The sequence below is a fragment of the Lissotriton helveticus genome, chromosome 6 (genome assembly GCF_964261635.1).
Source record: "Lissotriton helveticus chromosome 6, aLisHel1.1, whole genome shotgun sequence".
Taxonomy (NCBI): Eukaryota; Metazoa; Chordata; class Amphibia; order Caudata; family Salamandridae; genus Lissotriton; species Lissotriton helveticus.
This window is the reverse complement of record NC_136067.1, coordinates 91,181,635-91,205,159: the sequence shown is the minus strand read 5'-3', so window position 1 is coordinate 91,205,159 and position 23,525 is coordinate 91,181,635. Positions and strand designations below refer to the sequence as shown.

At 42.6% G+C, this 23,525-nt stretch overlaps 1 protein-coding gene across 4 annotated transcripts in view; it reads left to right on the top strand.

Annotated features, from left to right (window-relative positions):
- Positions 1-23,284, top strand: part of LOC144762270 (ATP-binding cassette sub-family C member 10-like) — a 1,124,497-nt gene extending 1,101,213 nt beyond the window's left edge. For all 4 annotated transcript variants that reach the window (XM_078647414.1, XM_078647412.1, XM_078647413.1 and 1 more), the window contains one exon: positions 19,094-23,284. In XM_078647414.1, the coding sequence (XP_078503540.1) occupies positions 19,094-19,229 (136 nt within the window). In that variant the 3' untranslated portion in view covers positions 19,230-23,284. The remainder of the gene's footprint in view (positions 1-19,093) is intronic.
- The last annotated feature ends 241 nt before the right edge of the window (positions 23,285-23,525 follow it).

Here is a 23,525-nt window from a genome sequence, read left to right as displayed (position 1 = left end):
AGCCCACAGCCTCTCTCTATTGATAAAGACATGCATCAAGTCCAAAAGCACGACGTGTGCTTTACATGTCGTGCTTTTGGACTTGCTGCATTTTAAATGGATCCCGGCTGGGTGTTGATTGTGGACCTCTGTGAAAGGAGTCCTGTTAATTGCAGCAATGTCATGCGCTGCATTTAACATAAATATTTTCACAATGGCCCACAATCCGCACCCAGCTGCACTGCATTTAGAAAAGAAATTAAACAAGTCCGAAAGCACAACGTGTAATCCACACGTCGTGCTGTTGGACTTGATGCATGTCTTTTCTCAATAGAGAGAGGCTGCGGGCTGATTGTGGGCGTTCATGGAAGTATTCCTGTTAATTGCAGCGCATGACGAGCACTGTGATTAACAGGAATTCTTACACAAAGGCCTCAGGCAACCAGGAAATTGCTGTTTTTCGCTGTTTGCGTTTTAAAAACTGGCGGCAGCGCGAACGTGTGCACGCTTCACACGGGACACTGCGCACTCAGTGCCTTTAACGGGTGCTACAGATGGATAATCTACCCCCATAGCTCTTAAGGCTCTGTCAAGGTCATTGATGTAATGTTTGAACTCAAATGGGGCCAAGATTCATCCTTGCTGTACTCCCCTAGTTATATCAAAGTCCTGTGATACGCGAAGGTCCTGGGAAAATCTAACATTGGCCTTGGTTGACCTATGAAGGTCCTCTAGAAAGTTGACAATATTATTCTCCACCCCCATAACCCTCATGGACTGCCACAATTTGACCTTGTTCACGCAATCAAATGCGGAGGACAGGTCCATGAAGGCTAGGTAAACAGTGCCTGGACGCTCAACAGTGTATTTGCTTAAAACCATGGTTCAATTAAGGCATTGGGCCACGGTAGACCGCCCAGAGCGAAATCCAAACTGGACATCTGACAAGATCTTATGCTCTTCCGCCCAAGTGGAAAGTCTTTCTAAAAGTATGCGACCTACCACCTTAACCACTGAATCAAGAAGTGAGATTGGCCTATGGCAATAAGTGCTATTCCGATCACCCTTCTTGAAGACGGGGACTATAGTAGAGGTGGCCCAAGACTCAGGGCAACCACTCCGAGCAGCTGCGTTAAACACAGCCACAAGGACCGGTGCCTAAAAGAGTGGGTCAGACTTAAAAAGATCAGGAGGAATACCGTCTGGCCCTGGAGCTTTGTTGGCCGTTAATCCTACAATGCCAGCCTCGACCTCTCCCTGTTCGAAAATCATTACAGAGTTGTCCATGTCACGGCCTGCCAGACAAATTTGCTCCATTGGGCTTTCAAATATTGTTTTAAAATGGAGCTCCCATTCCTCCTCTGTAATATGCGAGTCTAAAGCCCCCCAACCCCCACTTCATGCTCGAAGAGTGGTCTATTAACAATGCTCCAAAACCTAGAGCTGTTCCTAAGGGTTCTCGACTCAACCAACTCCCTCCAGGCCTCCTCCTTCAGATCTCTCTTCCGTTTGGCTAATGTTGTTTTATATTCTTGTGGCACACACAAACCAAGGATTGGTTTATTAGGTTAGCTATCAAGGCTTCCCTCAGCTTTCTTACGACTTGGGAGCACGAAGAATCAAAACCTCTGGGGGTAGAAGTCAGAACTCTACAAGCCGGTGCACTTAAAAGTTCTCCAATTTTAATGGAGATCTGATTATAAGCACTGATAACCCTGAGAGGTACACAGCGGAAGCTCGGAAGCACAGGATTCTCTAACTGCACAATACAAATCATTTGGAGAGATCTGGGACCATTTAAGCTGTCGTTAACTGTCTGTTGGTCTTAGCGTACCCTAAATTGCCATGCCACTATTTCGTGATAGAAGCAGACCACACAGTTGGACACAGGCGAGTTATGGTCACTATAGACACTTTTCAGGATAGTGAAACCACAAAATAAAGCTTGCAGAAAGGATGAAAATAAAATATAATCTATAAAAGAACCACTCCCTCTTTCATTAAAGGTGAGAGCTGTACTATGCGGGTCGGATAATGACATCAGGGACAGCAAATCGAATTCATTTAATAAATCATTTAATAATTCCCCCTGGGCGAGATGTTCAAAGTGAATCTCCCTCGTCCGGGGGCAGCCTAAATCAGAAATACAAGTTGTCCTTGGGTCTCCACAAGGATGGATGTTAAAATCACCTAAAACCACTAGGTTGTGTAGATTAGAATCATAGGACTGCCTTATGAATGAACCTAGGACTGCAATGTAACAGACACCTGAAGGGCATACCACAGAGTTATACAAATTGATGAGAACCAATCCCATAGCAACCCTTTTTAATATCACCGCCTGTATCCCTGGACTTGGAGACGGCACAACCTGGATCTGGCAGTCAACCGCGAGGGATACATAAGTAACAAGGCCACCCTTAGATCTTCCACCCATCGCGGGGGAGGCTGGCACAAAAAAAGCCTTGTATCCCTCCAAGAATAAATCACAGTCCACCAACCATGTTTCTTGTAAGCAAATCACAGAAAATTGGTTCACAAATGTCAACCAAAATGGATCATGATACTTGTTGGCCGATCCAGCAATGTTCCACAATAAGATGTTATTAGCAGATGCGCATGAGTCCCCCTTAGCTACCACTGGGGAATGCTGTTTATTAGAATCGAACTCAGTACAGAAAATGTGAGGCTCCGGAGTCAATCACACTCCTCCAACCCAGCCAATGAGGAGAATCTATTACTTAACTCTAAATTGGGAGGGGCGATATACTGGCAGCCTGGTAACGATGTTGCATGAGCTAATGGTATAGGCAATTGCACAAATGCAAACGGAAATCTTTGTGACCACCCATCTTCTGGAGCTTCCATGGAAAAATTCCTAGGAATATCCCCAGGGGATACAGGTTTATAGAAAAAGCCCAGTGGTAAGGCCCTAACAACAGATCCAGACTTTGGAAAGGCGGGTATATGTACCTAGACAAAATCCTTCCATCAAGATGTGGACTATCAAAAATTAATAATTAACAGTCCGTGCTCGAACATCAACCTTCTGGAGCTCCGGGGATTCATCTTGCTTTAAAGGCATTCCTTCCTTCTGTCAGAGGAAGGGAAGTGCAGGTGTTCATGGACAACACCACTGCCATGTGGTATTGCAGGAAGCCCGGTGGGGTGGGGTCGTGGACCCTATGTCAAGAGGCTCTTCGCGTTTGTACGTGACTGGAACATCAGGGCATATCCCTGGTGGTTCAACAACTGGCAAGTTCTCTGAACGCCAGGTCGGACAAACTCAGATTCCGGTGCATGATGGTGTCTTCACTTGGAGGTGGTGCGAGGTCTATTTCAGCAGTGGGGAGAGCCTTGGTTAGATCTGTCTGACGTTAAAGACAACCTTTATGAAAATGAAACATATAGGTCCATCTATTGATTCATGTCACTAGTTTATTCATTAGTTTAATCACTAGTGAAACAATGCTTTCATCAATATTTCAAAACTTTGTTTTCATATGTACAAATATAAAACATTAATTACAAAACATGACAATTTCAATACACAATACACTTGACTAATTTACAACACATTCAACTCACACACACATCCATCAACGTACAGGAATATATACACTTAAAACCTAATGTCAATAATGAGTTCTCTATACATGTAAATGATGACAATTACCACAATTATTTTTTCAAATCTCAACAGTTCTTTTGAAAAAACCACGGTTTCAGTAATTTACACTGATTATTGACAAAAAGGCACAACAAAAACAACAGGTCGACGCGTTTCGAACCCCCCAGATGCGGGGTTCTCCTCAGGACCAACACTTTCTAAAAAACAAACAAATATTTCTGTAAGTATGGCATCCAAATACCCAGTAAATTAACCTCAGATGGACCACCTGTCAATACCTAAGTCCTACCTTAATCACATGAGACAACAATCAAAGTCCAAATAAATGGATGTGAAAAGGAGAGTACTCTAGACAAATAGAGACATAAACACAGTCTTAGCGCATCACATCATATGTCTTATATTGCAAAGAACAGAGAAAAGGGGGGGTTGATGGGTTGCTTTGGCAGGGAACTCACCTCAATTAATGGTGCTGCGGTGTAATCTGCGGGAGAAGGGAACAGCGCGTAAGCACAATGATTTAAAGGAATGGGTTGGTACTGTTTAGAAGTTACCCAGTGAAAACGCTCCTACCGCATGTAGGGCTGAAGCCATCATCTCAGTGTGGATCGGCAGTCGGGGCAATTTAATTACATGTGCTTAAGAAGCCGAATCCTGAAAGAGGGGGAAAAAACTGCTTAGTCGAGTGTCCAGAGCCCATTTAGAAGTGGTCTAAGATTTGTTTAGGCAGTGCCGAGTGGTATTACCTTAGTTCAGGTTCCTCCGCGTCTCAAACAATCTCAGTGTCTGAATGTCCGCTGTGGTTACGAGCGCCGCAATGTATTATTGGCGGATGGCGTGGTCACGTGATGCGGAAGCTTTCAAGGTCCCGGGGGAGTTAAAGTGACAGACCGCAAAAGCTAATGACGTGATGTAGCTTTATTGGTTTTTAAGTTTTAACAACTGCAAGATTAATCGGCAGATGCATAATGCATATGAAAGACGGTAGCATGCCCTGTTGTTCTTGGCGACGACTTCTATACAGCGCTACCGATGAACCAGTCACGTGGTGCGGACGCTGTCAAGGTCCCGGGGGAATAGCCTTGGTCGGCAACTATATGATGCATGTAAAAAACGATAACATGCTCTGTTGGTATTGGCGATCACTTCTATACAGTGCAGCCGGTGGAACAGTCATTTAAATATGGGCTCAGCTACCAATATGCTGATTGCAAAACGTCATTATCATGTATTAATTTTAAAGATTTCTGACATTTCGTTCAGTCCTGTGCTTGCAGTATTATATTTCATTATAAGCAACGCTTCACGCTGGTTGAGTATCCCTTCGATGTCTCCTCCACGAGGGTCCTTTTGAATTTTCGAAATAACAGTCCACCTGAAATCATCCTCCTTATGTTTATTTGTAACCCAGTGTAACACCAGTGGGGCATTAGGTGTCTCTTTGCGTAATCTGGACTTGTGTTGCGTCATTCTTTGTCTCACCTCCTGTGTGGTCTTTCCTATATATAGTTTAGGACAAGGGCATATGATCCCATATACCACATTTTTGGTTAGGCAATTCGTGAAAGCCTCGTGCTTCCAGTGAATGCCATTGAACGTGAAGACAGACCCTTCATTTGTCTGTGCACAACACGAACAATTGCCACATTTGTGATGGCCGACTACTGGTGGTAGTCCAAGCATTCCTTTTAGAAAGTGTTGGTCCTGAGGAGAACATCAGGGGGGTTCGAAACGCGTCGACCTGTTGTTTTTGTTGTGCCTTTTTGTCAATTTGTAAATAATCAGTGTAAATTACTGAAACCGTGGTTTTTTCAAAAGAACTGTTGAGATTTGAAAAAATAATTGTGGTAATTGTCATCATTTACATGTATAGAGAACCCATTATTGACATTAGGTTTTAAGTGTATATATTCCTGTACGTTGATGGATGTGTGTGTGTGAGTTGAATGTGTTGTAAATTAGTCAAGTGTATTGTGTATTGAAATTGTCATGTTTTGTAATTAATGTTTTATATTTGTACATATGAAAACAAAGTTTTGAAATATTGATGAAAGCATTGTTTCACTAGTGATTAAACTAATGAATAAACTAGTGACATGAATCAATAGATGGACCTATATGTTTCATTTTCATAAAGGTTGTCTTTAACAACGTCAAAGTGACGTCCAGTACTGGCATTTGTGATGTTCCTTTGGATTGACTAGGCTTAGCCTTGCTGGTTTTGAGCCACGACCCTGTGTTGTTATCTCACCCTTAGAACTCAGCACACTGCCATTGTCCGTGGAGCCAGATAACAGAGCCAGAGATGGGCATCGATGTGGGAGATATTTGCTGCTGGAACCATCATGGAGACTTTGTGCAATGTTCTAGTGAGCTCAGGCTGCTCCTTCGTGAGGGCTGTTGGAGATAGAGCCATTCTCTGCAGGCCCAGAAAAAGTCCATTCGGCCGAGGTGCCATATTTTTTTTTTGTCCGAAAAAATAGTGCTGTTTGTAATTTGTGTGTCGCCCCACAGGTAACATGCCATTCTAGAAAACAGAGAAGAGGTGTCTTTTAGTTTGAGATCAGTTCATACTTTTGGACATTTTTATTTTATAAACCCTAAGTAGACAATCTGTCTATCTTATCTTTTAATCCTAGTCTACCCTATGTTGCCCTAATAGCGCTTCTTTATACCTTAACTAACTTCGGGCACTCAATTTTGCCATGGGCGTAACTGTGTGCGAATAACAACAGCGCAGTTCTAATCTGTCATGGGCAATGTAGGGTGTGGGGGACGGAGCAATGATAGTCTAACAGAGAATCTGCTATCATAAACCCATTGATGCTGCAAAAAACTACATTATGGGCCATACCATGAACAGTCATCTGAAATAGCCTTGTTGCCTTCACTTCTATTCTGCATGTGTCAGTGATGACCTCATGCATCATTGAGGTGGAGGGGTCGTCCCTTCCAGTTCTATGTATAAACACTTTAGAGACAGTGGCCTCAATAATCTGACATTACTTTGTGTATCCTGCAGCAGGTGTTCTATAGTCTGTGGTCGTATCTACCTAGGTGAGAAAATCTATCTGTTCTCCCTGCATGGGGAGTGTATGAGTCATGTAACAGAGTGCCTTAGTCTTTTGTCTACCTATTGTCATCTTACTGTATCACATACTGTGTAGAGAATCGTGAGCAGGATGGTGTCTAGCTGCTTGGGCACTATTTTTTATTATTGCATTATTACTTCCATCAGGGGAGGGCGATGAGGACACATGTTGCAAATACAATTATTCTGGGGTGCTAACTGTGCTGGTAGAGGGACTGTTGAACCTTTCTGCATGCTTGCAAGGGCCATTTACTCCATGTGCTAACAGATATATTGGAGGTGACTTTGTTGCTATTGGCAACTTCAAAAATATGAGCAATACAAGTCTTCCTATTAACACAATGAGACAAAACCAATTCAATCTACCTAATGCCACTTCTGCCAGTATTGCAAAATATTATAATACAAAATACATAACTTTAGATAAGACACTTCTGTGTGGCAGGTGTTGTGGCTACGTCTGAATCCGTAAACGACCAAGCTGTCACCGCCTTCTTCCTCTTGGACAGTCAAATGGAAACATGTTAATCTTCTCTAGTTTGCAGAGTTGATCATGAAGCCTTGTTCTGTTATTTCTTCCCTCTTGGCAATTGGGACAGCTGTTTGTTAGAAGTCTGTTATTTCAAAAAGTCTTTGGGCCAAGAGCTGTGTTCCATTATTTTTTTTTTTTTTTTTTTGTAAAACCTTTATTGATGTAATAGTATACACCGCTATTCAGCCGAACATCCCGAGGGCACGGCAGCACGGAAGAACATAATATTATGGTATACATCGATCACATTCCGGATGAGTGAGGTTTAATTTTATGTTAAGCAGGATGACACTAAGAACGCAATAAGCTCCAATATAACACAAAGGAATATGGGGACCAGGTGCCGAACCACAAGCCATAGCTACAAAGTGGGCGGGCCAAACGAGAAGTCCTGCAGGATCAAAACGATAACAAGGAAGGCATAGGTGCCGCGTCAAAAAGTCAGGATATACAGGCATACAATTACTATGAGTACCGGCGAGTCGCCCGCCCAGGTCTACCCACAATGCAAAAACAGCTCAGGCACAAATTACGACAAATCAATGAAGACTCAAAAATCAACACAATAAACCGATCCCCAATACAGAAAAAGGAAAAGTAAAAGGAAAACCAAAAAAGTGAAGAAAAAGGCCATAGAAACAAAGAAGGGAGAAATAAAACCCCTCCCCCAACCCCCCACCCTGCACCCCTGCAAATGGCTACGGCCTACCCCCATAGCAGCGTGCCTGTCGCCCAGTACCTAAACCCGAAATATAGAAGAAAGGAGAAATATGGAAAGGAAAAAAAGTAGAAAGAAAGAACCCCACTCGGTGAGGGAAATCGGAGAAGGGCAGATGTCTACGGACTCCCGGTCTCCTTCCCCCATTGTAGCCAACCCCGCCCCGGACTTCGTCAGGTCAATAAAACAATCCCGGTAAACACAGTGTCACAATAAGAGACCCAAATAAAATCTCAACCCTGGCCCCTACGATCAAATTCACTGAAGTCATCAATTAAGAAAAACCCTTTCCACAAAGGACTGCGGAAGTCTGCCGAACAGGCGTACACAAATGAGAAAAGAACGGCAGGTCCCAATGTAGATGGTTGGTACCAATGTTGCTCCTCCCTGCCTCCGAAGCCAGGCTGCACCCCATCCGCCATCTTGAAAGAACGACAGGGGAGGAGAGTCGACATGGTCCGAAACAGCAACCGACAGAAAGTAGAAGGTTCCAAAATGGGGACGACATGTAAATGTTCCGAGGGGTACACAATCGGGGGTTCCAACGGTTCAGGCACAGCACAGTCAGGTAGATACACTACAATAGGGGTAAACCCTGCTTCCAGCGCCGGGTCAAAACACGTCTCCGAAACGTCTATTGAAAGGCGGGCTGGCTGCCGGGTCGCGGGCGCCGAGTCAGGATCCAGTCTCAGGCCTGTGAATCCATCCAATGCAGACAACAAACTGCTAGTCCATACATCAATAGCCCCCTTAAGTGCCATGAGTGCATCCAGCACCAATCGCAGTGACGGGCCAATTCGAACCTGCTCCGCTAGACGCCTTTCGTTCTCCAACATGATGGTCTCCACGGAGAGGAGCCCTCCCCGGGGCAAAATTAGGCGGAGCAGGAGTAGGCCATGAGGGTCTGATGGTTAGCGAGCTGTAACACGCAGCAGGGCACCGACCCGGGGGAGTCGGCGAAGTAAATGCCGAACCCCCGGTCAGGGACCCCCGCGACACAGAACCATGCGTCACTCGTCACCTCACCTATGCAGGGCACCAGGCGGCTGATGTTAGCAGAGCAAACAATTTTTTTTTCGAATGTCACAGAGACCGGACCCAAACACAGGCAGCAGTCCGTTGTTATGCAACTCGGACCCGGCAGAGCCAGCACTCGAGACCCCGGCTTCCTTGGAGGATCAGGCCTCAATGCGACCATCGACGTATCTCCGCTCCACAAAGGCGGAGAAACTCCGGGATTGCACCACTGGAATGCGGATCGGATCGCACACACGAATCCGGTGCGGGCAAGCAGGATGGGCAACAGGATAATAAAACGAAGGCCGGAGGGCAGCGGAGCCGGGAGACTATACGGCCATCTCGGTTGGTGTCGTAGCTCCTCCCCCTGTGTTCCATTATTGATATGTCAAAGCCCAGAACTGATGTGGCCCTTCTTCCTGGAAACCTGACTTTAAAAGAAACCTTGCAGTGCATGTTAGTGTATACAAATATTTTTCATTATTTCCGAAGTTTTCACTTGTGTTGATGCATAAATAATAATTTTGTGAAACCTTGGAACATCCAGTAACTTAAAAAAAAATGCACTACGCACCAAAAACATGATACTGTCATAATTCCAATGGTATTTAAACTTTTATAGCTGGTAAAAAATATACACAACCATCTGAAGTCTGCAACTGTACTTCAACCGGCCTGGCAATAGTAGTGCTATTCACTGCTGTATGCTGTATGTTGGCTAGCTTGGGTATGGAGGGAACTCTAAATGAAGGAAAGAATCTGGGAATTATATTGCCTTTTCTATAAGATACTTTAAGGAAAAATCCATTATCTAAAAAAAGGAATTTAAAAAAATGTTGGGCTATACTTTGTCTCAACGTCAAACATATTTGAAAATCTCTGTCACAGTGACACCTGTTCACAACCTGCCCCAGGCTCATAAAACGAAATGCTAAAACATTTCACTAAACTACTCGAATCAGGTACGTACCATTTCTTTGCAACATAAAAATAAACAAGCGTTGTTAAATTCAGTAGGTCTCAAAATTATTTGTTACCCTCTGGGCTTTGTCAATGCACACACAGTATTGTAGTCCCTGGCTTATGTACTGCTTAAAAAGCATTTTAGCACAGTCACCTTACAGTATAGGTACACAATATTTCCTGTAATCTTGAAGAACCTAGAAATAAAAACTATTACTATACCTACACATTACTTCTGTTATGCACATATATATACATACTTATTTCTCATTCTGTGTGATCCTGCGATCGGTGTTCCAACTGCCTAAAACTCTCGTTACAAACCACAGGAAATGTATTTCCTGCCTGGCTCAACGCCCAGAATCTGTGGTTGGCTACTTCCAATGGCAGCCCGAGAGAAAACCTGTTAACTCTTCTGTTACCTTGTAACATCTAAAAACATGTGTAGTTTAGTTATATTCTATGCTGACCAGAATATTTAATATCACATCAAACACATTCTAGTCTTGTGCACCAAAGGGCCTATACATGCTAGTGTGTATTCCATTCCACAATTTTATCCCCCTATTCTCTCACTATTTCTGTGCATATGAAATTGGGGGAAATTCTTTTGTTTTATTATTATCTGCTCCGACATCTACGTTGCTCTAAGCCAGTGGCATCATTCAACTTGAACACGAGCCAAAATTTCAAAAACCCTATTTTTTAATGGCGAACATCAACTGTCAGTGCCCTGTTGTGACACCCTCCCCCATCTGTTCCTGCATTCAGACCATTGCTTGCCTACTTAACCTGGGACTGAATTCGGATGCTGGTAAGAATAAATTATTTTGTACTTAGTACCTGGGTGCTGCAGTAATTTTTCTTTTTGGGGCATCATTTTGTATATAGGTGTATGTTGTTGTTGTTGCATTGGAACGTGCATTCACAGGAGCTATTGTTGGACTTGGGCCACATTCATAGGGGCTTAGTCCTTGTTGGGTGGGACTCATAAGTTTCTGGCCTTGGTCTCTGCACTGTCTTTGCATGTGACCTATTCTGTAGCAATAATAACAAGTGCGCTGTGTTGGCTGTGATTGGAACCTCAGTTGTACCATTCCATTCACTCTTCCCTGTATACCCCATTTTCTGGTGGCATTCTTTCTGTTATTTATATAATAATTTTGTTGGTCATTTCTGTAAGCATGTTGTGCTGCTATGTATGGTTCTGGGGGCTGTGGCTGTATGTACTGATCAGCTGGCTGTCGTTGGGCCTGGACGTATTGTACATCTTGTTGTGTCTGGGTCTCTACGTATAATATGGCAGGCTGTAATCGGGCCTGGATGTATTGCATGGTGAGCTGTTGTCACAGCGCAGGCGGTATGTTGGCTGCGGCTGCAATCAGAGCATTCTGGGGGAAGGTGGTGACTGTCGTCATTTGACTGACAGGTGCAGCTATCATGACAATTTATTAGTTTTAGAATGACTATTTAAAAGTTCAATAGCAATCAGTCAGAAATCCCTAAATGCAGATATTTTAACCGTGCACGAATTTACAACTTCAAAGCACATACAAATGCAATGAAAGGGTGAAGTGTCATGGTCCTGTGGCACTGAACCAAGGCGGCTTTTATTTGAGGGGGTGCTTTGCAAATTTATGACGTAAATAGATGTACAAATTGTAGAGAAAAATACCTCTCATTTATATGGTAGAAGAACTCTTTTCAACATTCAATAATGGGCATTGGAAAAGTCTTGGCATTTAAATACGCATTTCTGGAGTGCAAATCAAACTCATTCAAATGCAAAGAATAATATTTTAAATCAGTGGAAATACTTAAAAAATGTAACCTACAATGAAAAACACACTACATGCTCATGTCAACCACCACTGCTTTGTGATTGCAACAAGCTTCTCCAACCAGTAGCTCTCCAGTATGTAGCTCAATTTACGAAATTAAAACCTATTTAGTGCTTTGTTGAATTAATGTATGTATATCAAAATTGAAAAGCATATATTAGATATGAAAAATGGGTATATTCTAAACGCGTAATGTTATTTTTGAAGAAACAATTTCTGAATTTGCCAATATTTGTAAAGCTTATTTTAGAGTAATAAATCATGCAGCATTGGGAGTCTTATTCCTCTTATTATTTCCTTGGTGCTAGGGTCATTGAAGCTTTAGCTGCTATTTATTGCCCACCTAGAAGCATTCCATGTTAAACCCCCCCCCCCCCCCCAGTTAAATGTATAAATGCAAGATAATCTTTTAATAGGGGTCTTTGGTGTGAACCCCACTCTGCCTATGCTCTTCTTTCTTAGTGGCTGTAATTGAGATCTGGTATAGGTCCCTCTCCTATACCCTTAATGACACAGAGGTATATACCGTCTTGTAATTCTTGATCCTGTGCAGGGGCGCAACCAGGGTAGTGGAGCTGGCCGCCACAACTGGCATAGGCAATCTTAGACTGAAGTGGGTATTTCGTTCAATAGCTTGATAGAATTATCAGTCTTTCTCAACTTTCAACTTAGATGTTGGGAAAGTTGGGAAATCGATCTAGTGTTCCTTTCTCAAACACTGCCTGAAGCGTCTGCATGGGTCTTTTTGTCTTGGTGGTGACGAATGGGTGGACTTACAACAGACTGCGTAGAATCTGATGAATCTGAGTCTTCCCCATCAGTGATGACAATGGAGTTTGAGAGACCGGAATGGATCGAATGAGCGGAGGGAGACGTGGATAGGGCGTCAGAGCTAGACGAGTTGCAGAATAATGCATGTGTGCTGGCAAATACGTCAGTCATGGAAATGGTAGAGATGTTAACCTGGGTGTTGGGAGTGAAGTTGAACCCCAGAATGTCCCAAGAGGTGGCTAGGTTCTCTCGGCCCTTGTTATCAAGCTCTGTTACCGTGTTAAAAGTGGTGTTATGGACTGAGATAGGGACGTCATGCACCAGATGGATAGAGCAATTTATAGTACGTGGGGTGGTGTTGGACATCGCGGATATAGAGGATGTGATGAGGACGTGAAGGGGCTAGGAAGAATACTTGAATACTCGTCCCCCCTTTTGGCTATCAGTTGCTGTGGCTAATGATAGACAAAAAACACTTGTTATTTCAGAGGCAAGGCAAGGTCAGAGCGTCTTTTTAGACGGCTAGTCCACCTACCTAGCAGGGCTGTAAAAAGGAAAGGGATATACAACCCAGACAGCAATGGGAAAGGGAAGGCCGTGTAGGGCACCTGGCGGCTGTGGGAGATGGTGCAACTAGGACTGAGGCGCTATGTCACTGGACGCACAGAGAAGCAACTACAAAGCACATCTACTACACAGAGCAAGGCAATGGACAGATGACATGGAACAAAAACATATATCAACCATTACAATACTTTCAAAGACAAATCAAAAACATATGAAAAGATGCATCATAAAAACTGAAAGTACAGTAAAAAGGACCTAGATATTAAATCTCACTAAACACGGTGGAGCACCATGCTGCGCAAGAATGGGCGAGAAAGGAGGGGGGAATCTGAAAATACCACAAGTTACTTCCTCTTTCTGTACGCGCAGAGAGGAAGCTGTCAAAGCCGTGCCGTTAAGCCGAATCAGAAGTGGCAGCCCAAAGAATACAATAATACCTACTTTTTGCTGAAATATATCATGAAGATGAGGAAGAAAGAGTGAAGTGCATAAAGGCAGTCCTCACCAATGAAGTTGCAGGGGCTAGAGGCACAGAGGAGCAAAATGCAGAGCACAAAGAACATGAAATGGAATTTCAAGGCACAATCCAAATCACGACGAAAACAATAAATGACATGAATGGTCAATCTGAAACCATAGTATAAGACACATCGTGAGCAAACTCAACCAAGAGGGAGGTAAAACCTATATTCTGTCAAGGAATACAACCTTGACCCCACGCAAACTCTGAAGTACTGAGGGAGTATGAATCTAGAATCAGTCGGGAATTAAACCTCGACCTCACGCATGCTGAGAGACCAAGACCCTAGACTTTGTCGGAAAGTGAAACGCCGACCCCATGTACTTATCAGGAATGCTTGAGGGAGCGGAAACCAAGTGTGAACCATCCCCTCCGTCTTTACAACTGGCAGGGGCAAATCAGAAACGCCACAAAAATCACTACATGTGAAACCACAAGAAGCACAAGTTAAAAATCAAGAGGCGAAGGCTCGTTGTACGAAAGAAGGATGAGCAAAATCGTGACCACAAGGGGATGAGGGGAGAGAGAGAGTTCGAGTTCAAATCATGACCAGAGACAGTGCTGTAGGGACAGGCGACAGCCAGAGACAGGCCAAAGAGAGTCGCTCGTACCCCAGGCAGCACAGACCAAAGATGTTCAAGGGAAAAAACAAAACCTTGTCCTACCCGTGGTCCTAGCCGCAAAGGAGCGAAGGCAGGGCTCTCAGGAACCTGTCGGGGGTGTGCACCAGATCCACTGCAGACTTATGTAGTATGATTTTTTCGGTGGTCGCCAGCTGATAAGGGGAGAAAAGAAGCCCCTTTAGGGTGTAGGCACAAGTCACAAACCACCCCGCTGTGGTCACGAGCCGTGGTCACAGGTCACCGACGCAACACTTCACTGAGGAACAATGATATGAGATGACAAAGATCACATTTGAAGTGGCATTTTATTTGTTAAGCCCTAAGTACATCAGAAAATGCATTCATTAATTGATCAGCCTGAGCAATGAACCGTTTGAAAGTCTGACTTCAATATGTGCAAGAGCCTAGAAAACAGGCTGGAATTAGGACCTGTAAAACGGTATAATTGAAATCAGTAAGTGATTCAAAAGGCACAGAATACATTCTATGAAAACATAGCGTTTACAAATGTGCTTTTCTGAAGAGAATTACCTATGCAAGTTTAACATTCTAAAGAGATCCAAGGTGCAAAAGGACTGGGATCTTTTAAAAGGCACAATTGAAATTAGTTAGGGAAAGCAGAACACTTCATAAAGTCTAGTGCCTAGAAGCACCTTAACTATGGAGACTATCCCAGCAGGGCCTAATAGCTTAAGGGAACCTAAAAATGCAAGGAATTGGGTGTGAATGGAAAATACAGAGCATGGACAGAGATTTAAAAAAACAAAAGTATTATCTGGCTTAGGAAGTCCACCACCTGAGAGAGAGGATTTGATGTCCCAAGTCAGACAATCGGCTAGCCGGAGAACTCACGCTCATGCCAAGCACTTGCAGAAGAGTTCTGACTTCAAATTTGACGGTTGGGTCTGATATACCTGAAAATGCGGAACCAGGTTCTATGGTGACACACTGGCCTACGCCCATTCAGTGCAGGCGGTCTAACCACATGTGTTCTAGGACACCGGAAGGACATCTTTAAAGAACATTTTGTTACGTATATTTTAAAAGAGAACATTTTGTACATTTCTGACAAAAGAACATTTTGTTACGTACATTTCTAAAAATATATGTGAGAGCGGAACTTACGTCAGGTGCTGAGGTGCTGCGGCTTTTATTTCATGCAAGCTATCTTTCAAAACAATATTTCTGCAAGAGTCCAAGATGTGCCAACTTGTACTGGCTGGGTCTGTGTACGTGTGTGTGTGGGGGGGTGTTTTGCAATGGGGCTTGTGAAAGGCTACTGTACTTTGCAGGTTTGCTCAATTGCCTCGCTGTGTTCAGTACATTAGAAATGCACGTTTAAAACTTATTTAGGCCCAGTGGAGTTTGTTAACATAAGGCGGTGGCCTTTGGCCTTTGGCTTGGGCCTACAAACCCGGGATTCAGGGGATCCGTGGGATTTCATTTGCTGATTTTATATGGTGAAAATTGGTCATTTTAGCATATTTTCAGATTTTGTCAAGTAGGGCTCACATCAGACCTTCATCCTACCAAGGTCGATAAAAATGCCCTTTCTGTGTTTAAATGGTAGAATGCGACCCTCTATCAGGTGTAAGATGCAGAAATGGAGATAATACATTGTATTTCTCCTCAGTTGTAATGTCTATCGATGCACCACTGTCGATAAAGAAAGCTATTGAACAACCATTTGCTTTCAGTGTAATTTTCGAACAATATTTGAATGACTTTGATGCTTTGGCATGCAGATTTTTCCTTCGACTGACAACATGACACAATAATTTTCTTCACTCTCACTTGAGAGTGATACAGAAGAACTGTTTGACGATTATTTGGATGATGATCAACATCCTTTAGTGTTGATTTGTCTTAACTGATGTCTTAGAACGTTTCGGCAGCCATTTTATTTTCACGCCTATGCAAACGGCTTTGCAAACTGTCACAAAATGATTCTACTTCCCACAGCCTCCACAGATCTGTCCAAGAGCAGAACATCTACCCTTTGTGTGGAAACAAAAAAATTCACATCTATAACACAACTTCTTTTAACGGAACAACATCACCTTATACCCTTCAGTATTTGGCTTCAGCTTACTTGTCAAACTCATGACTGATTCATTCTGGGCTCTTCGGGCCTTCATGTCAGCAGCTTGTCTATCGGCACGCTTTTCAGCGCTGGTAGCTATTAACACTTGCTACAGACTTGGAGTTTTTCTCAGCATTCATTATTTGAATGAATCTGACAAGCATCCATCAATAATTCAGACGCATATCTTCTTTATCATTGTTCATTAAACATACATTCTGATGAGTGTGTTGAGTCTCTCCAGAAATTCTTCAATGGATTCACCAACTTTCTGGTGTTACTTGTTGAAGACATATCTTTCGGTATGAGCATTTAGCATTGGATTGAACTTGAGATTCAACACTTCTTTAATGTGACGATATGCAACTTCTTTTCAGTTCGCTGCATTTTCCTTATGACTTCTTTTACACCACCACCAGCAAGATTTTGGCGATACTTGATAATCTGTTTGTTATCAGTATCTTCAAGTGCATCAAAGAAATCATCAAATGCCTTTATCCAAGTAATGCGTCTATCACCAATATCGAAAGGTGGTAGTGGTTTCAGGAAAGCGGCAAAGTTGTAGACCAGTGTGGATCTCTATAGTTTGGTTATGGTTATGTGATTCAGTAGTGAAGCCTTGTGACTTGCTGGCCTCGAGATCGTCTATCTGTAATGATAGCTGGAAGTGTGACTTCCTTCACTGCCAAATGAAACATTTCACTATTCTGAAGATATTCGGAGACTGTTGTGATGGTTGCGCACTTGTCAAAAAACAACCCCTTTGCTTGATCTGGTTTGCAGCGGCTGGCGCTGTGGTCGGACCGTTTACCTTTACTCAGGTTCTGGTGGGTAAATAATTGTTTTATCCTTAGGTGTCTCTTTGTGCGCTCCTTGTCTTCAACACTTTCTAATTGTAACATTATCTTGCACTTTCATTATTAATAGCTTCTCTTTGAAAACCTGGATGTATCTGCCTTTATCGTTCACGCCCCTAATTGCATATGACTATATCTTGCGTAGCAGCGTGGTACCTTTATGCATGGTCTGACCAGCAGGTTCTCGGTCATGGATACGAAGATTTCTTTGCAATGCTTTTGTAGTTTTTAACTTCTTTATGGGGCTGGAGTTGCGCTTTAACTCCACATGCGTTAAGCGTTGGTTCCTCACTACAACTGCAACATACATGGCATTTGCTAGGACCATGGCAAACTCTCTGGGAGAACACAGTCGATTCATGGGTTAATTATCCCGTAACTCATCACCAGTTGTAGTGCCCTCCCCAGCCTGGGTACCCCCAAAGGGCTACGCCACACACAAAGCTTAGTATTACACATCTTTATTCATCTGTGTGCAACTGCAAATCCACATTTCTAAAACAGCCTTCATCGCATTCCTCTCTAACACTTATTTCACAATACTACAGAGTTCATCTGAAGCCAAAACGGTTTCATCATTTCTAATTTGTTAGACACTACAGTTGTGAATTCATATATATCATATTGAAAATGGAAACATTTTGCAACATACTCATCATTTCTGCTGTAAAGTAAGGCACACCTAGACGAAAGTCATACTTGCAGGCAGACCATCAGAGTAAAATTAACTGTTCAGAGTGCTGTTGGATGCAGGGATTGTGATGAGGTGCAGTGTGGGCATGTATTGTGTAGTGCAGTTTTAGTGCTGTACAGTACAGCGTGGGTTCTGTGGAATGCAGTGTGTGTGTGCAGTGAGGTACTGGATGATGGATGATGGATGTGGTGTATGTGCCTTGAGACACAGTGTGGATATCTTACCGTGTATTGTCAGTAGTATACTGTGGTATCTTTAGGGTGCAGTGTTGTGGCGTTCAGTCTGAGTAATGTGCAGTTCTAGTGTGAGAGGGTGCACTGTGTGTCATATGGCCTTCTGTGTGAGTGCTGAAGGTTGCTGTGGAATTTAGTTTGAACTTGGTAAAATGCAGCATAAGTATACGGTCTGATGTTGGTGGAGTGGGAAACAGGTTCATTGTTTAAGACGGTGCATAATTCTTAGGGTAACTTGGTCCATATGTATGTTGCTGAAGCACACTGTTAAGTTGTCAGCTGTCACTGATGAACTCTGCAGAGCACACGAGCAGGTATTGAGCACAACTTTACCGTGTTTTTCCATATAACAAAACCTGGTTTATTTAGATACTGTCACTGTTAGTACACTGTCTGTTTATGCTTTGTAATATAATGTATATTATCTTCACTTTCATTTTGTCCATTGAATAATATGCAGAAAAGACCTTATTGTATCAAGTGTGTTTCCTGTTGCCCCATACAGCATCTTGCTTTCCCTGCTCCTTCCTTCCTAGAGGCGGCTATACCATTCCACAACTCCCAGAGTGAACACAATCTGCTAGCCCTCATTTACTTATGGTTTGCACATTTGTGCACACGAAACAAAAGATAGCATGAATTTACTTACTATTTTAAAAGATTAGCACTAAATTGAATTGCATCACATGAGTGATAAGTAAGGGTCACTGTATGTTTAAATGATTAGGGGGCTTACAGGGTAAACCTCTATGGAGCACCATATTTTTCCCGTGATTCTGCACACCCTCCTTCTGTGCGCCTCCAGCTGCAGCTGTGTAGTGAGAGCCATGGATGGAGGATCAGTAGGACTCACTCTCAACTCTTTCACCAAAGCTTCCATAACTCATTGTATGAGAAATAACCTATGCAGTTGCATACTTCTCAGTTACACGCTTCCCTAATGCACCTGTCCTCCCTCCCTCTCTTCATGCAGGTTGGATACAATCATGGACTCTGACCAGGTGTTGGTGATGCAGGCTGGGAAGGTGGTGGAGATGGGGTCCCCTCAAGTGCTGTGTACCATGGAAGACTCTGCTTTCTACCGGCTTGTCCACAGCGGTCAGCTATGACAGGAGAGCCAGTGCTGCAATGTGGAAGCAATGGGACACGAGGTCTCACTAGGATTATTGAACCCGAGCTGTATTGGTTAACAGACTGACTTGACCTGATGCCAGTTAATTAAATGTCATTGACATTTGAATACAGAGGATAGCTGTGCACTAAGTGCACCATTGTCACTGTTCCTATCCTGGTGGAAAACCATGGACATTTACACGAACTGGATTACTGCTGAAAGTGTCAAGGAATGAATCTGTGTGGAAGATGAGGCACTTATTAGCTAGAAGGATGGGCAGTGTGGGTAGTTGTTCCTGGCTTAGAGTTACACACAGAGCACAGGTTTAAGGCTCTCTGCTTGGTACCTTCCAGGAAATGGAAACAGACTAACTGGACGGAAGGCTCAGGCATAGTATATTTTAACTCGGCACAAATGCAGCAAAGAGAGGGAAGGCACAGATAAAATTTGGAATCAGTGGATATTGATTCAGAAAGATGAGCAGCCACAGATTGCAGACAGAGCCTGGATTATGAGCGGGCACAAAGCAAAGAGGAATAGTCACAAGCACACAGTACTAGCTGGAAATGTTAAGGCTCCAAGTTTAAATGGCGATCGTATGTGGCAACCATGCCAGTTTCCCTCAGGAAACTATCTTCCCACTACCCAAAATCATAATGATAAATAGCTGGTGGTTTAGTTAAGTACATAACATTCCATTTTTGAAATAAAACAGGTTATGTAAATTATGGCTTTATGTCAGACACCTTTATCTTATTGAAATTACCAAAGTAAGCAAGATCATTACCAAAATATTTTTTTGTTAGGGAGTGAGCCAAGAGCTAATGAGATGAGAGACCAGACTCCACTTGAAGTCCTACAGGGATTCTCTTGGTCTTGGTATGTGGTGTAACAGATTAATCTGAACAGGATGGGAGATTACTGCCTAGTGTAGGGGGAGACGGATGCCGTCACCCTGTCGTCTTTGCCATGTTTTCTGAGCATGGAATTACTTCACAAACTGCCTTTTTTACCTAATTGTAACTTTCACCTTTCATAGTGTTGTCTGTCCTCCATACTGTGTAACCTAACAAAACCTCAACTGCTTTTGTACTGTAACTGTTCTTAAGCAAAGCTCTCTGTCACCCTTGTGGGTCTTTTTTACTGAAAAGATGCTGCAGACACAACATGAGGTAAGTTTCATGTATTTATTCTAAGCATCAACCAAAGCAACCATCAGGGAAGCAGGATCAACTTCATTCAAAAGACTCACATTCCTATGTGACCTCACAGTATTCCTTGACATGACATTGTAAGATTATATGAACCCAACACATCTTCCTCCTCTTAGAACATGACATAAACATAGAATGACTGACAACTCTAGCACAAATTCATCACCCTAAAACATAGTCCTTACATCTGGTAGTAAAGGACTCTTCCTTATAGAGCTTCCTGAAGTTTGCCGTTGATCAATGGAAGACTTGACAACTGAAGATTGTGGTTGGACAACGGAAGGCATGACAATCTAAATCTGTTGAAAACAGGGAGACATCTAAAACAACTTACCACCACATACCTTTAATATTCTTTCTTTATTTCAACATTTTCCACCATCCAATCTTATTGCATACTCATGCACTCCAACCACTTGTTTAGGCTTTGTAAAACTGAGAACTGCTTTCATCACTCTTGAAAAGTTTTTTAACCATGACCATATCAACCACCTTAATATCAAACCAACAACATCCCTTCCTTTCATAATGATCTTGAGCTATGTACCTGTTTTTATGCACACTTAATAACAAACGTTCAGGTGGCAACTTCTTCTCCATCCACAACCCATTTATTTTAGAACCTGGTAACCTACCCTTAAACAAACCAGAAGGAGATACCATGGTGTCAGCATTGGGAGTGGTGCTTATTGCCTAAAACAAATTCTTCACTTCCTGCATCCAATTCATACCACCAACCAGCGACAACTGAATATTTTCTTTATTACTCTGTTGCATCTGCTCCTAGTACCCAGATCCCTGAGAAACAGTTCATATGCATTTGTAACAAACTGTGGTCCATTGTCAGTGACAATCTCATCTGGTGGGCCTTCATGGAAAAATACATTCTCCCAAACATCTCTCATCTAGGTATATTATGCACGGAACTCACCCCAGGTCACCTGGAGAAGTGATCACTCACTATAATTCTTGTCCCGGCTAATCACATTTAAAGGACCAATAATATCAAGGGTCAGCTTGGCTAAGCCTTGTTTGGCACTAGAACAGAACTTCTAGGGCTTGGAACAGTAACCTGAGACTTGTCACTGGTAGCGCAAACCTACACTCCCTAACAAACTGTTCCACTTCCCTGTCCATTCCTGCCCACCAAAAAAGCATCTCTCACTCTTCTCTTTGTTACCCCCATTCAAATATGTCCCTCATGGGCTAACTCCAGTAACTTTGATCTAAAGCACTAGTTACCACTAAGGTATCCAGTCTATGCATAATACCTGGACAACTAACAACTCTAGAGCAATATGACGGAACACATCTGTATGAGCATCTGATATTTTGGAACTTGGACAACTTTTGGTGACATTAGGAATGACCACCTGCAAAACTCTGCCTGTCTTTTTCATAGCGGACACCCACTCTTGCTCAGAAATGCCACCTTGAGCTACCACTGATAATTCAATGACCACTGTTTCGTCATCTTCAATATTCACCATAGCCATTGAATTCTTCAAGGACAGCCAGGAAAGGCAATCGGCCATGACATTCTTGATCCATGGAATATACTCAATGCAACAACAGTATTCCTGCAATCTAAACTGCCATTTGGCGTGGTTAACAAGTCAACTCTTGGTCAACTGCCTCCTACATTCAGAAGACTCCCATTCCTGTGTGACCTCACAATATTCCTTGACATAATATCTATGAACACAACATATGCCCTTTGCAAAACTGTAAATAAATAAGTAAATTACATAGTGTTAGAGACTTTGCAGCTTGAAGCAATAGTCTTGAATCATGGAGACGTCTCGTTACATTACAAAGTTGTGTGTGTTACGCATTATTATAAGCTGAGTTACTCCAATTGGTTCAAATAACGCATATTAGGGCCATTAATTCTAGGTCCCAATAGGTTGTCAAGTTTAATGAAAAAAGGTCCAGTTGTAAGTAGGGTCCAATCAGTGAAAGAAACACTACATCAATAGCGCACAACTCAAGTGTCACACACTGCGAGGGTGACCAGCATTTGAACTCTCACAACAGGTAAATAGCAACAAGGGCAAGAACCTGAACCTGAACTCAAAATGCAGCTCTATTCAACGCTCAGCTGAATGCAGAGCACCTCCTGGAAGCTGTAAAGGCTGCAGGAAGTGATTCAACCATGAGGAATCTTTACTGCAGACTGTTTCAGTTTTATTGCGGTACACCTTATTAGGCTCTGGCTTACTACATAGGACTGTCAGCCACTTGATAAAACGATTTGTAAAAGGTGAGGACTGGATATACGGAGGCCTGCCAACATGCACCGATTTGGCAACTATACTATCAAGGCTTCTCATAGCTCAGACTAAGAAGAGTGCTGTTAGTGAGAATACATTTGATATAAGTGATCCCAGGGCAGAGACTCCAGGTCATTGTGTCGTACTTAATGATAGTCATGTGTTCCTAGGGAGCACTACCAGGGCTATGTGGGACAACTTACATTTTATGTGCCTTTAAAAAACCTTTAAGATCTTTAAATCAAGACTTAGATGCCTGGATCAAGCAGAAGGTAGACCACTCTACACTCCAGAGATGTTTGGCAATATTATAGTGGGATGTGCCACTCTATAGAATATTGCTGCCAGAGCTTCCATTGAGTGGGAAGATGATTATCTGATTTAGCAGAAGATACATCTGATCATCTAGAATCATAAAATCAAATTGTTTCTCAGAAGGGACTGTGAGAAAAAAGGACTTAGGTCATTACCATTTCTATGCCCTACTTCACACATACTCTTCTTCTGCATTTCATTTGGTAATTCAAATTATGTTTACTAACATTAAAATCAATGTCAGTAAACTTATCTGTGTTGTATAATATTTTTAGGCCTGTAAATTTCTCTGTCTATGCTGTATACAATATTTCAACCATAATTTGAACAATAACTGTTTTACTTGTATTTTACATAAATATCATACTACAAGAAGCGTATTGAATTAGATTACAAGTTTTACAATTTTCAGAACATTCAGATAAGCAGGTGTCAATATTCAAAAATTTCAGTTTGTAGTATGATTTGCTCATAAAACCAACATTCTTT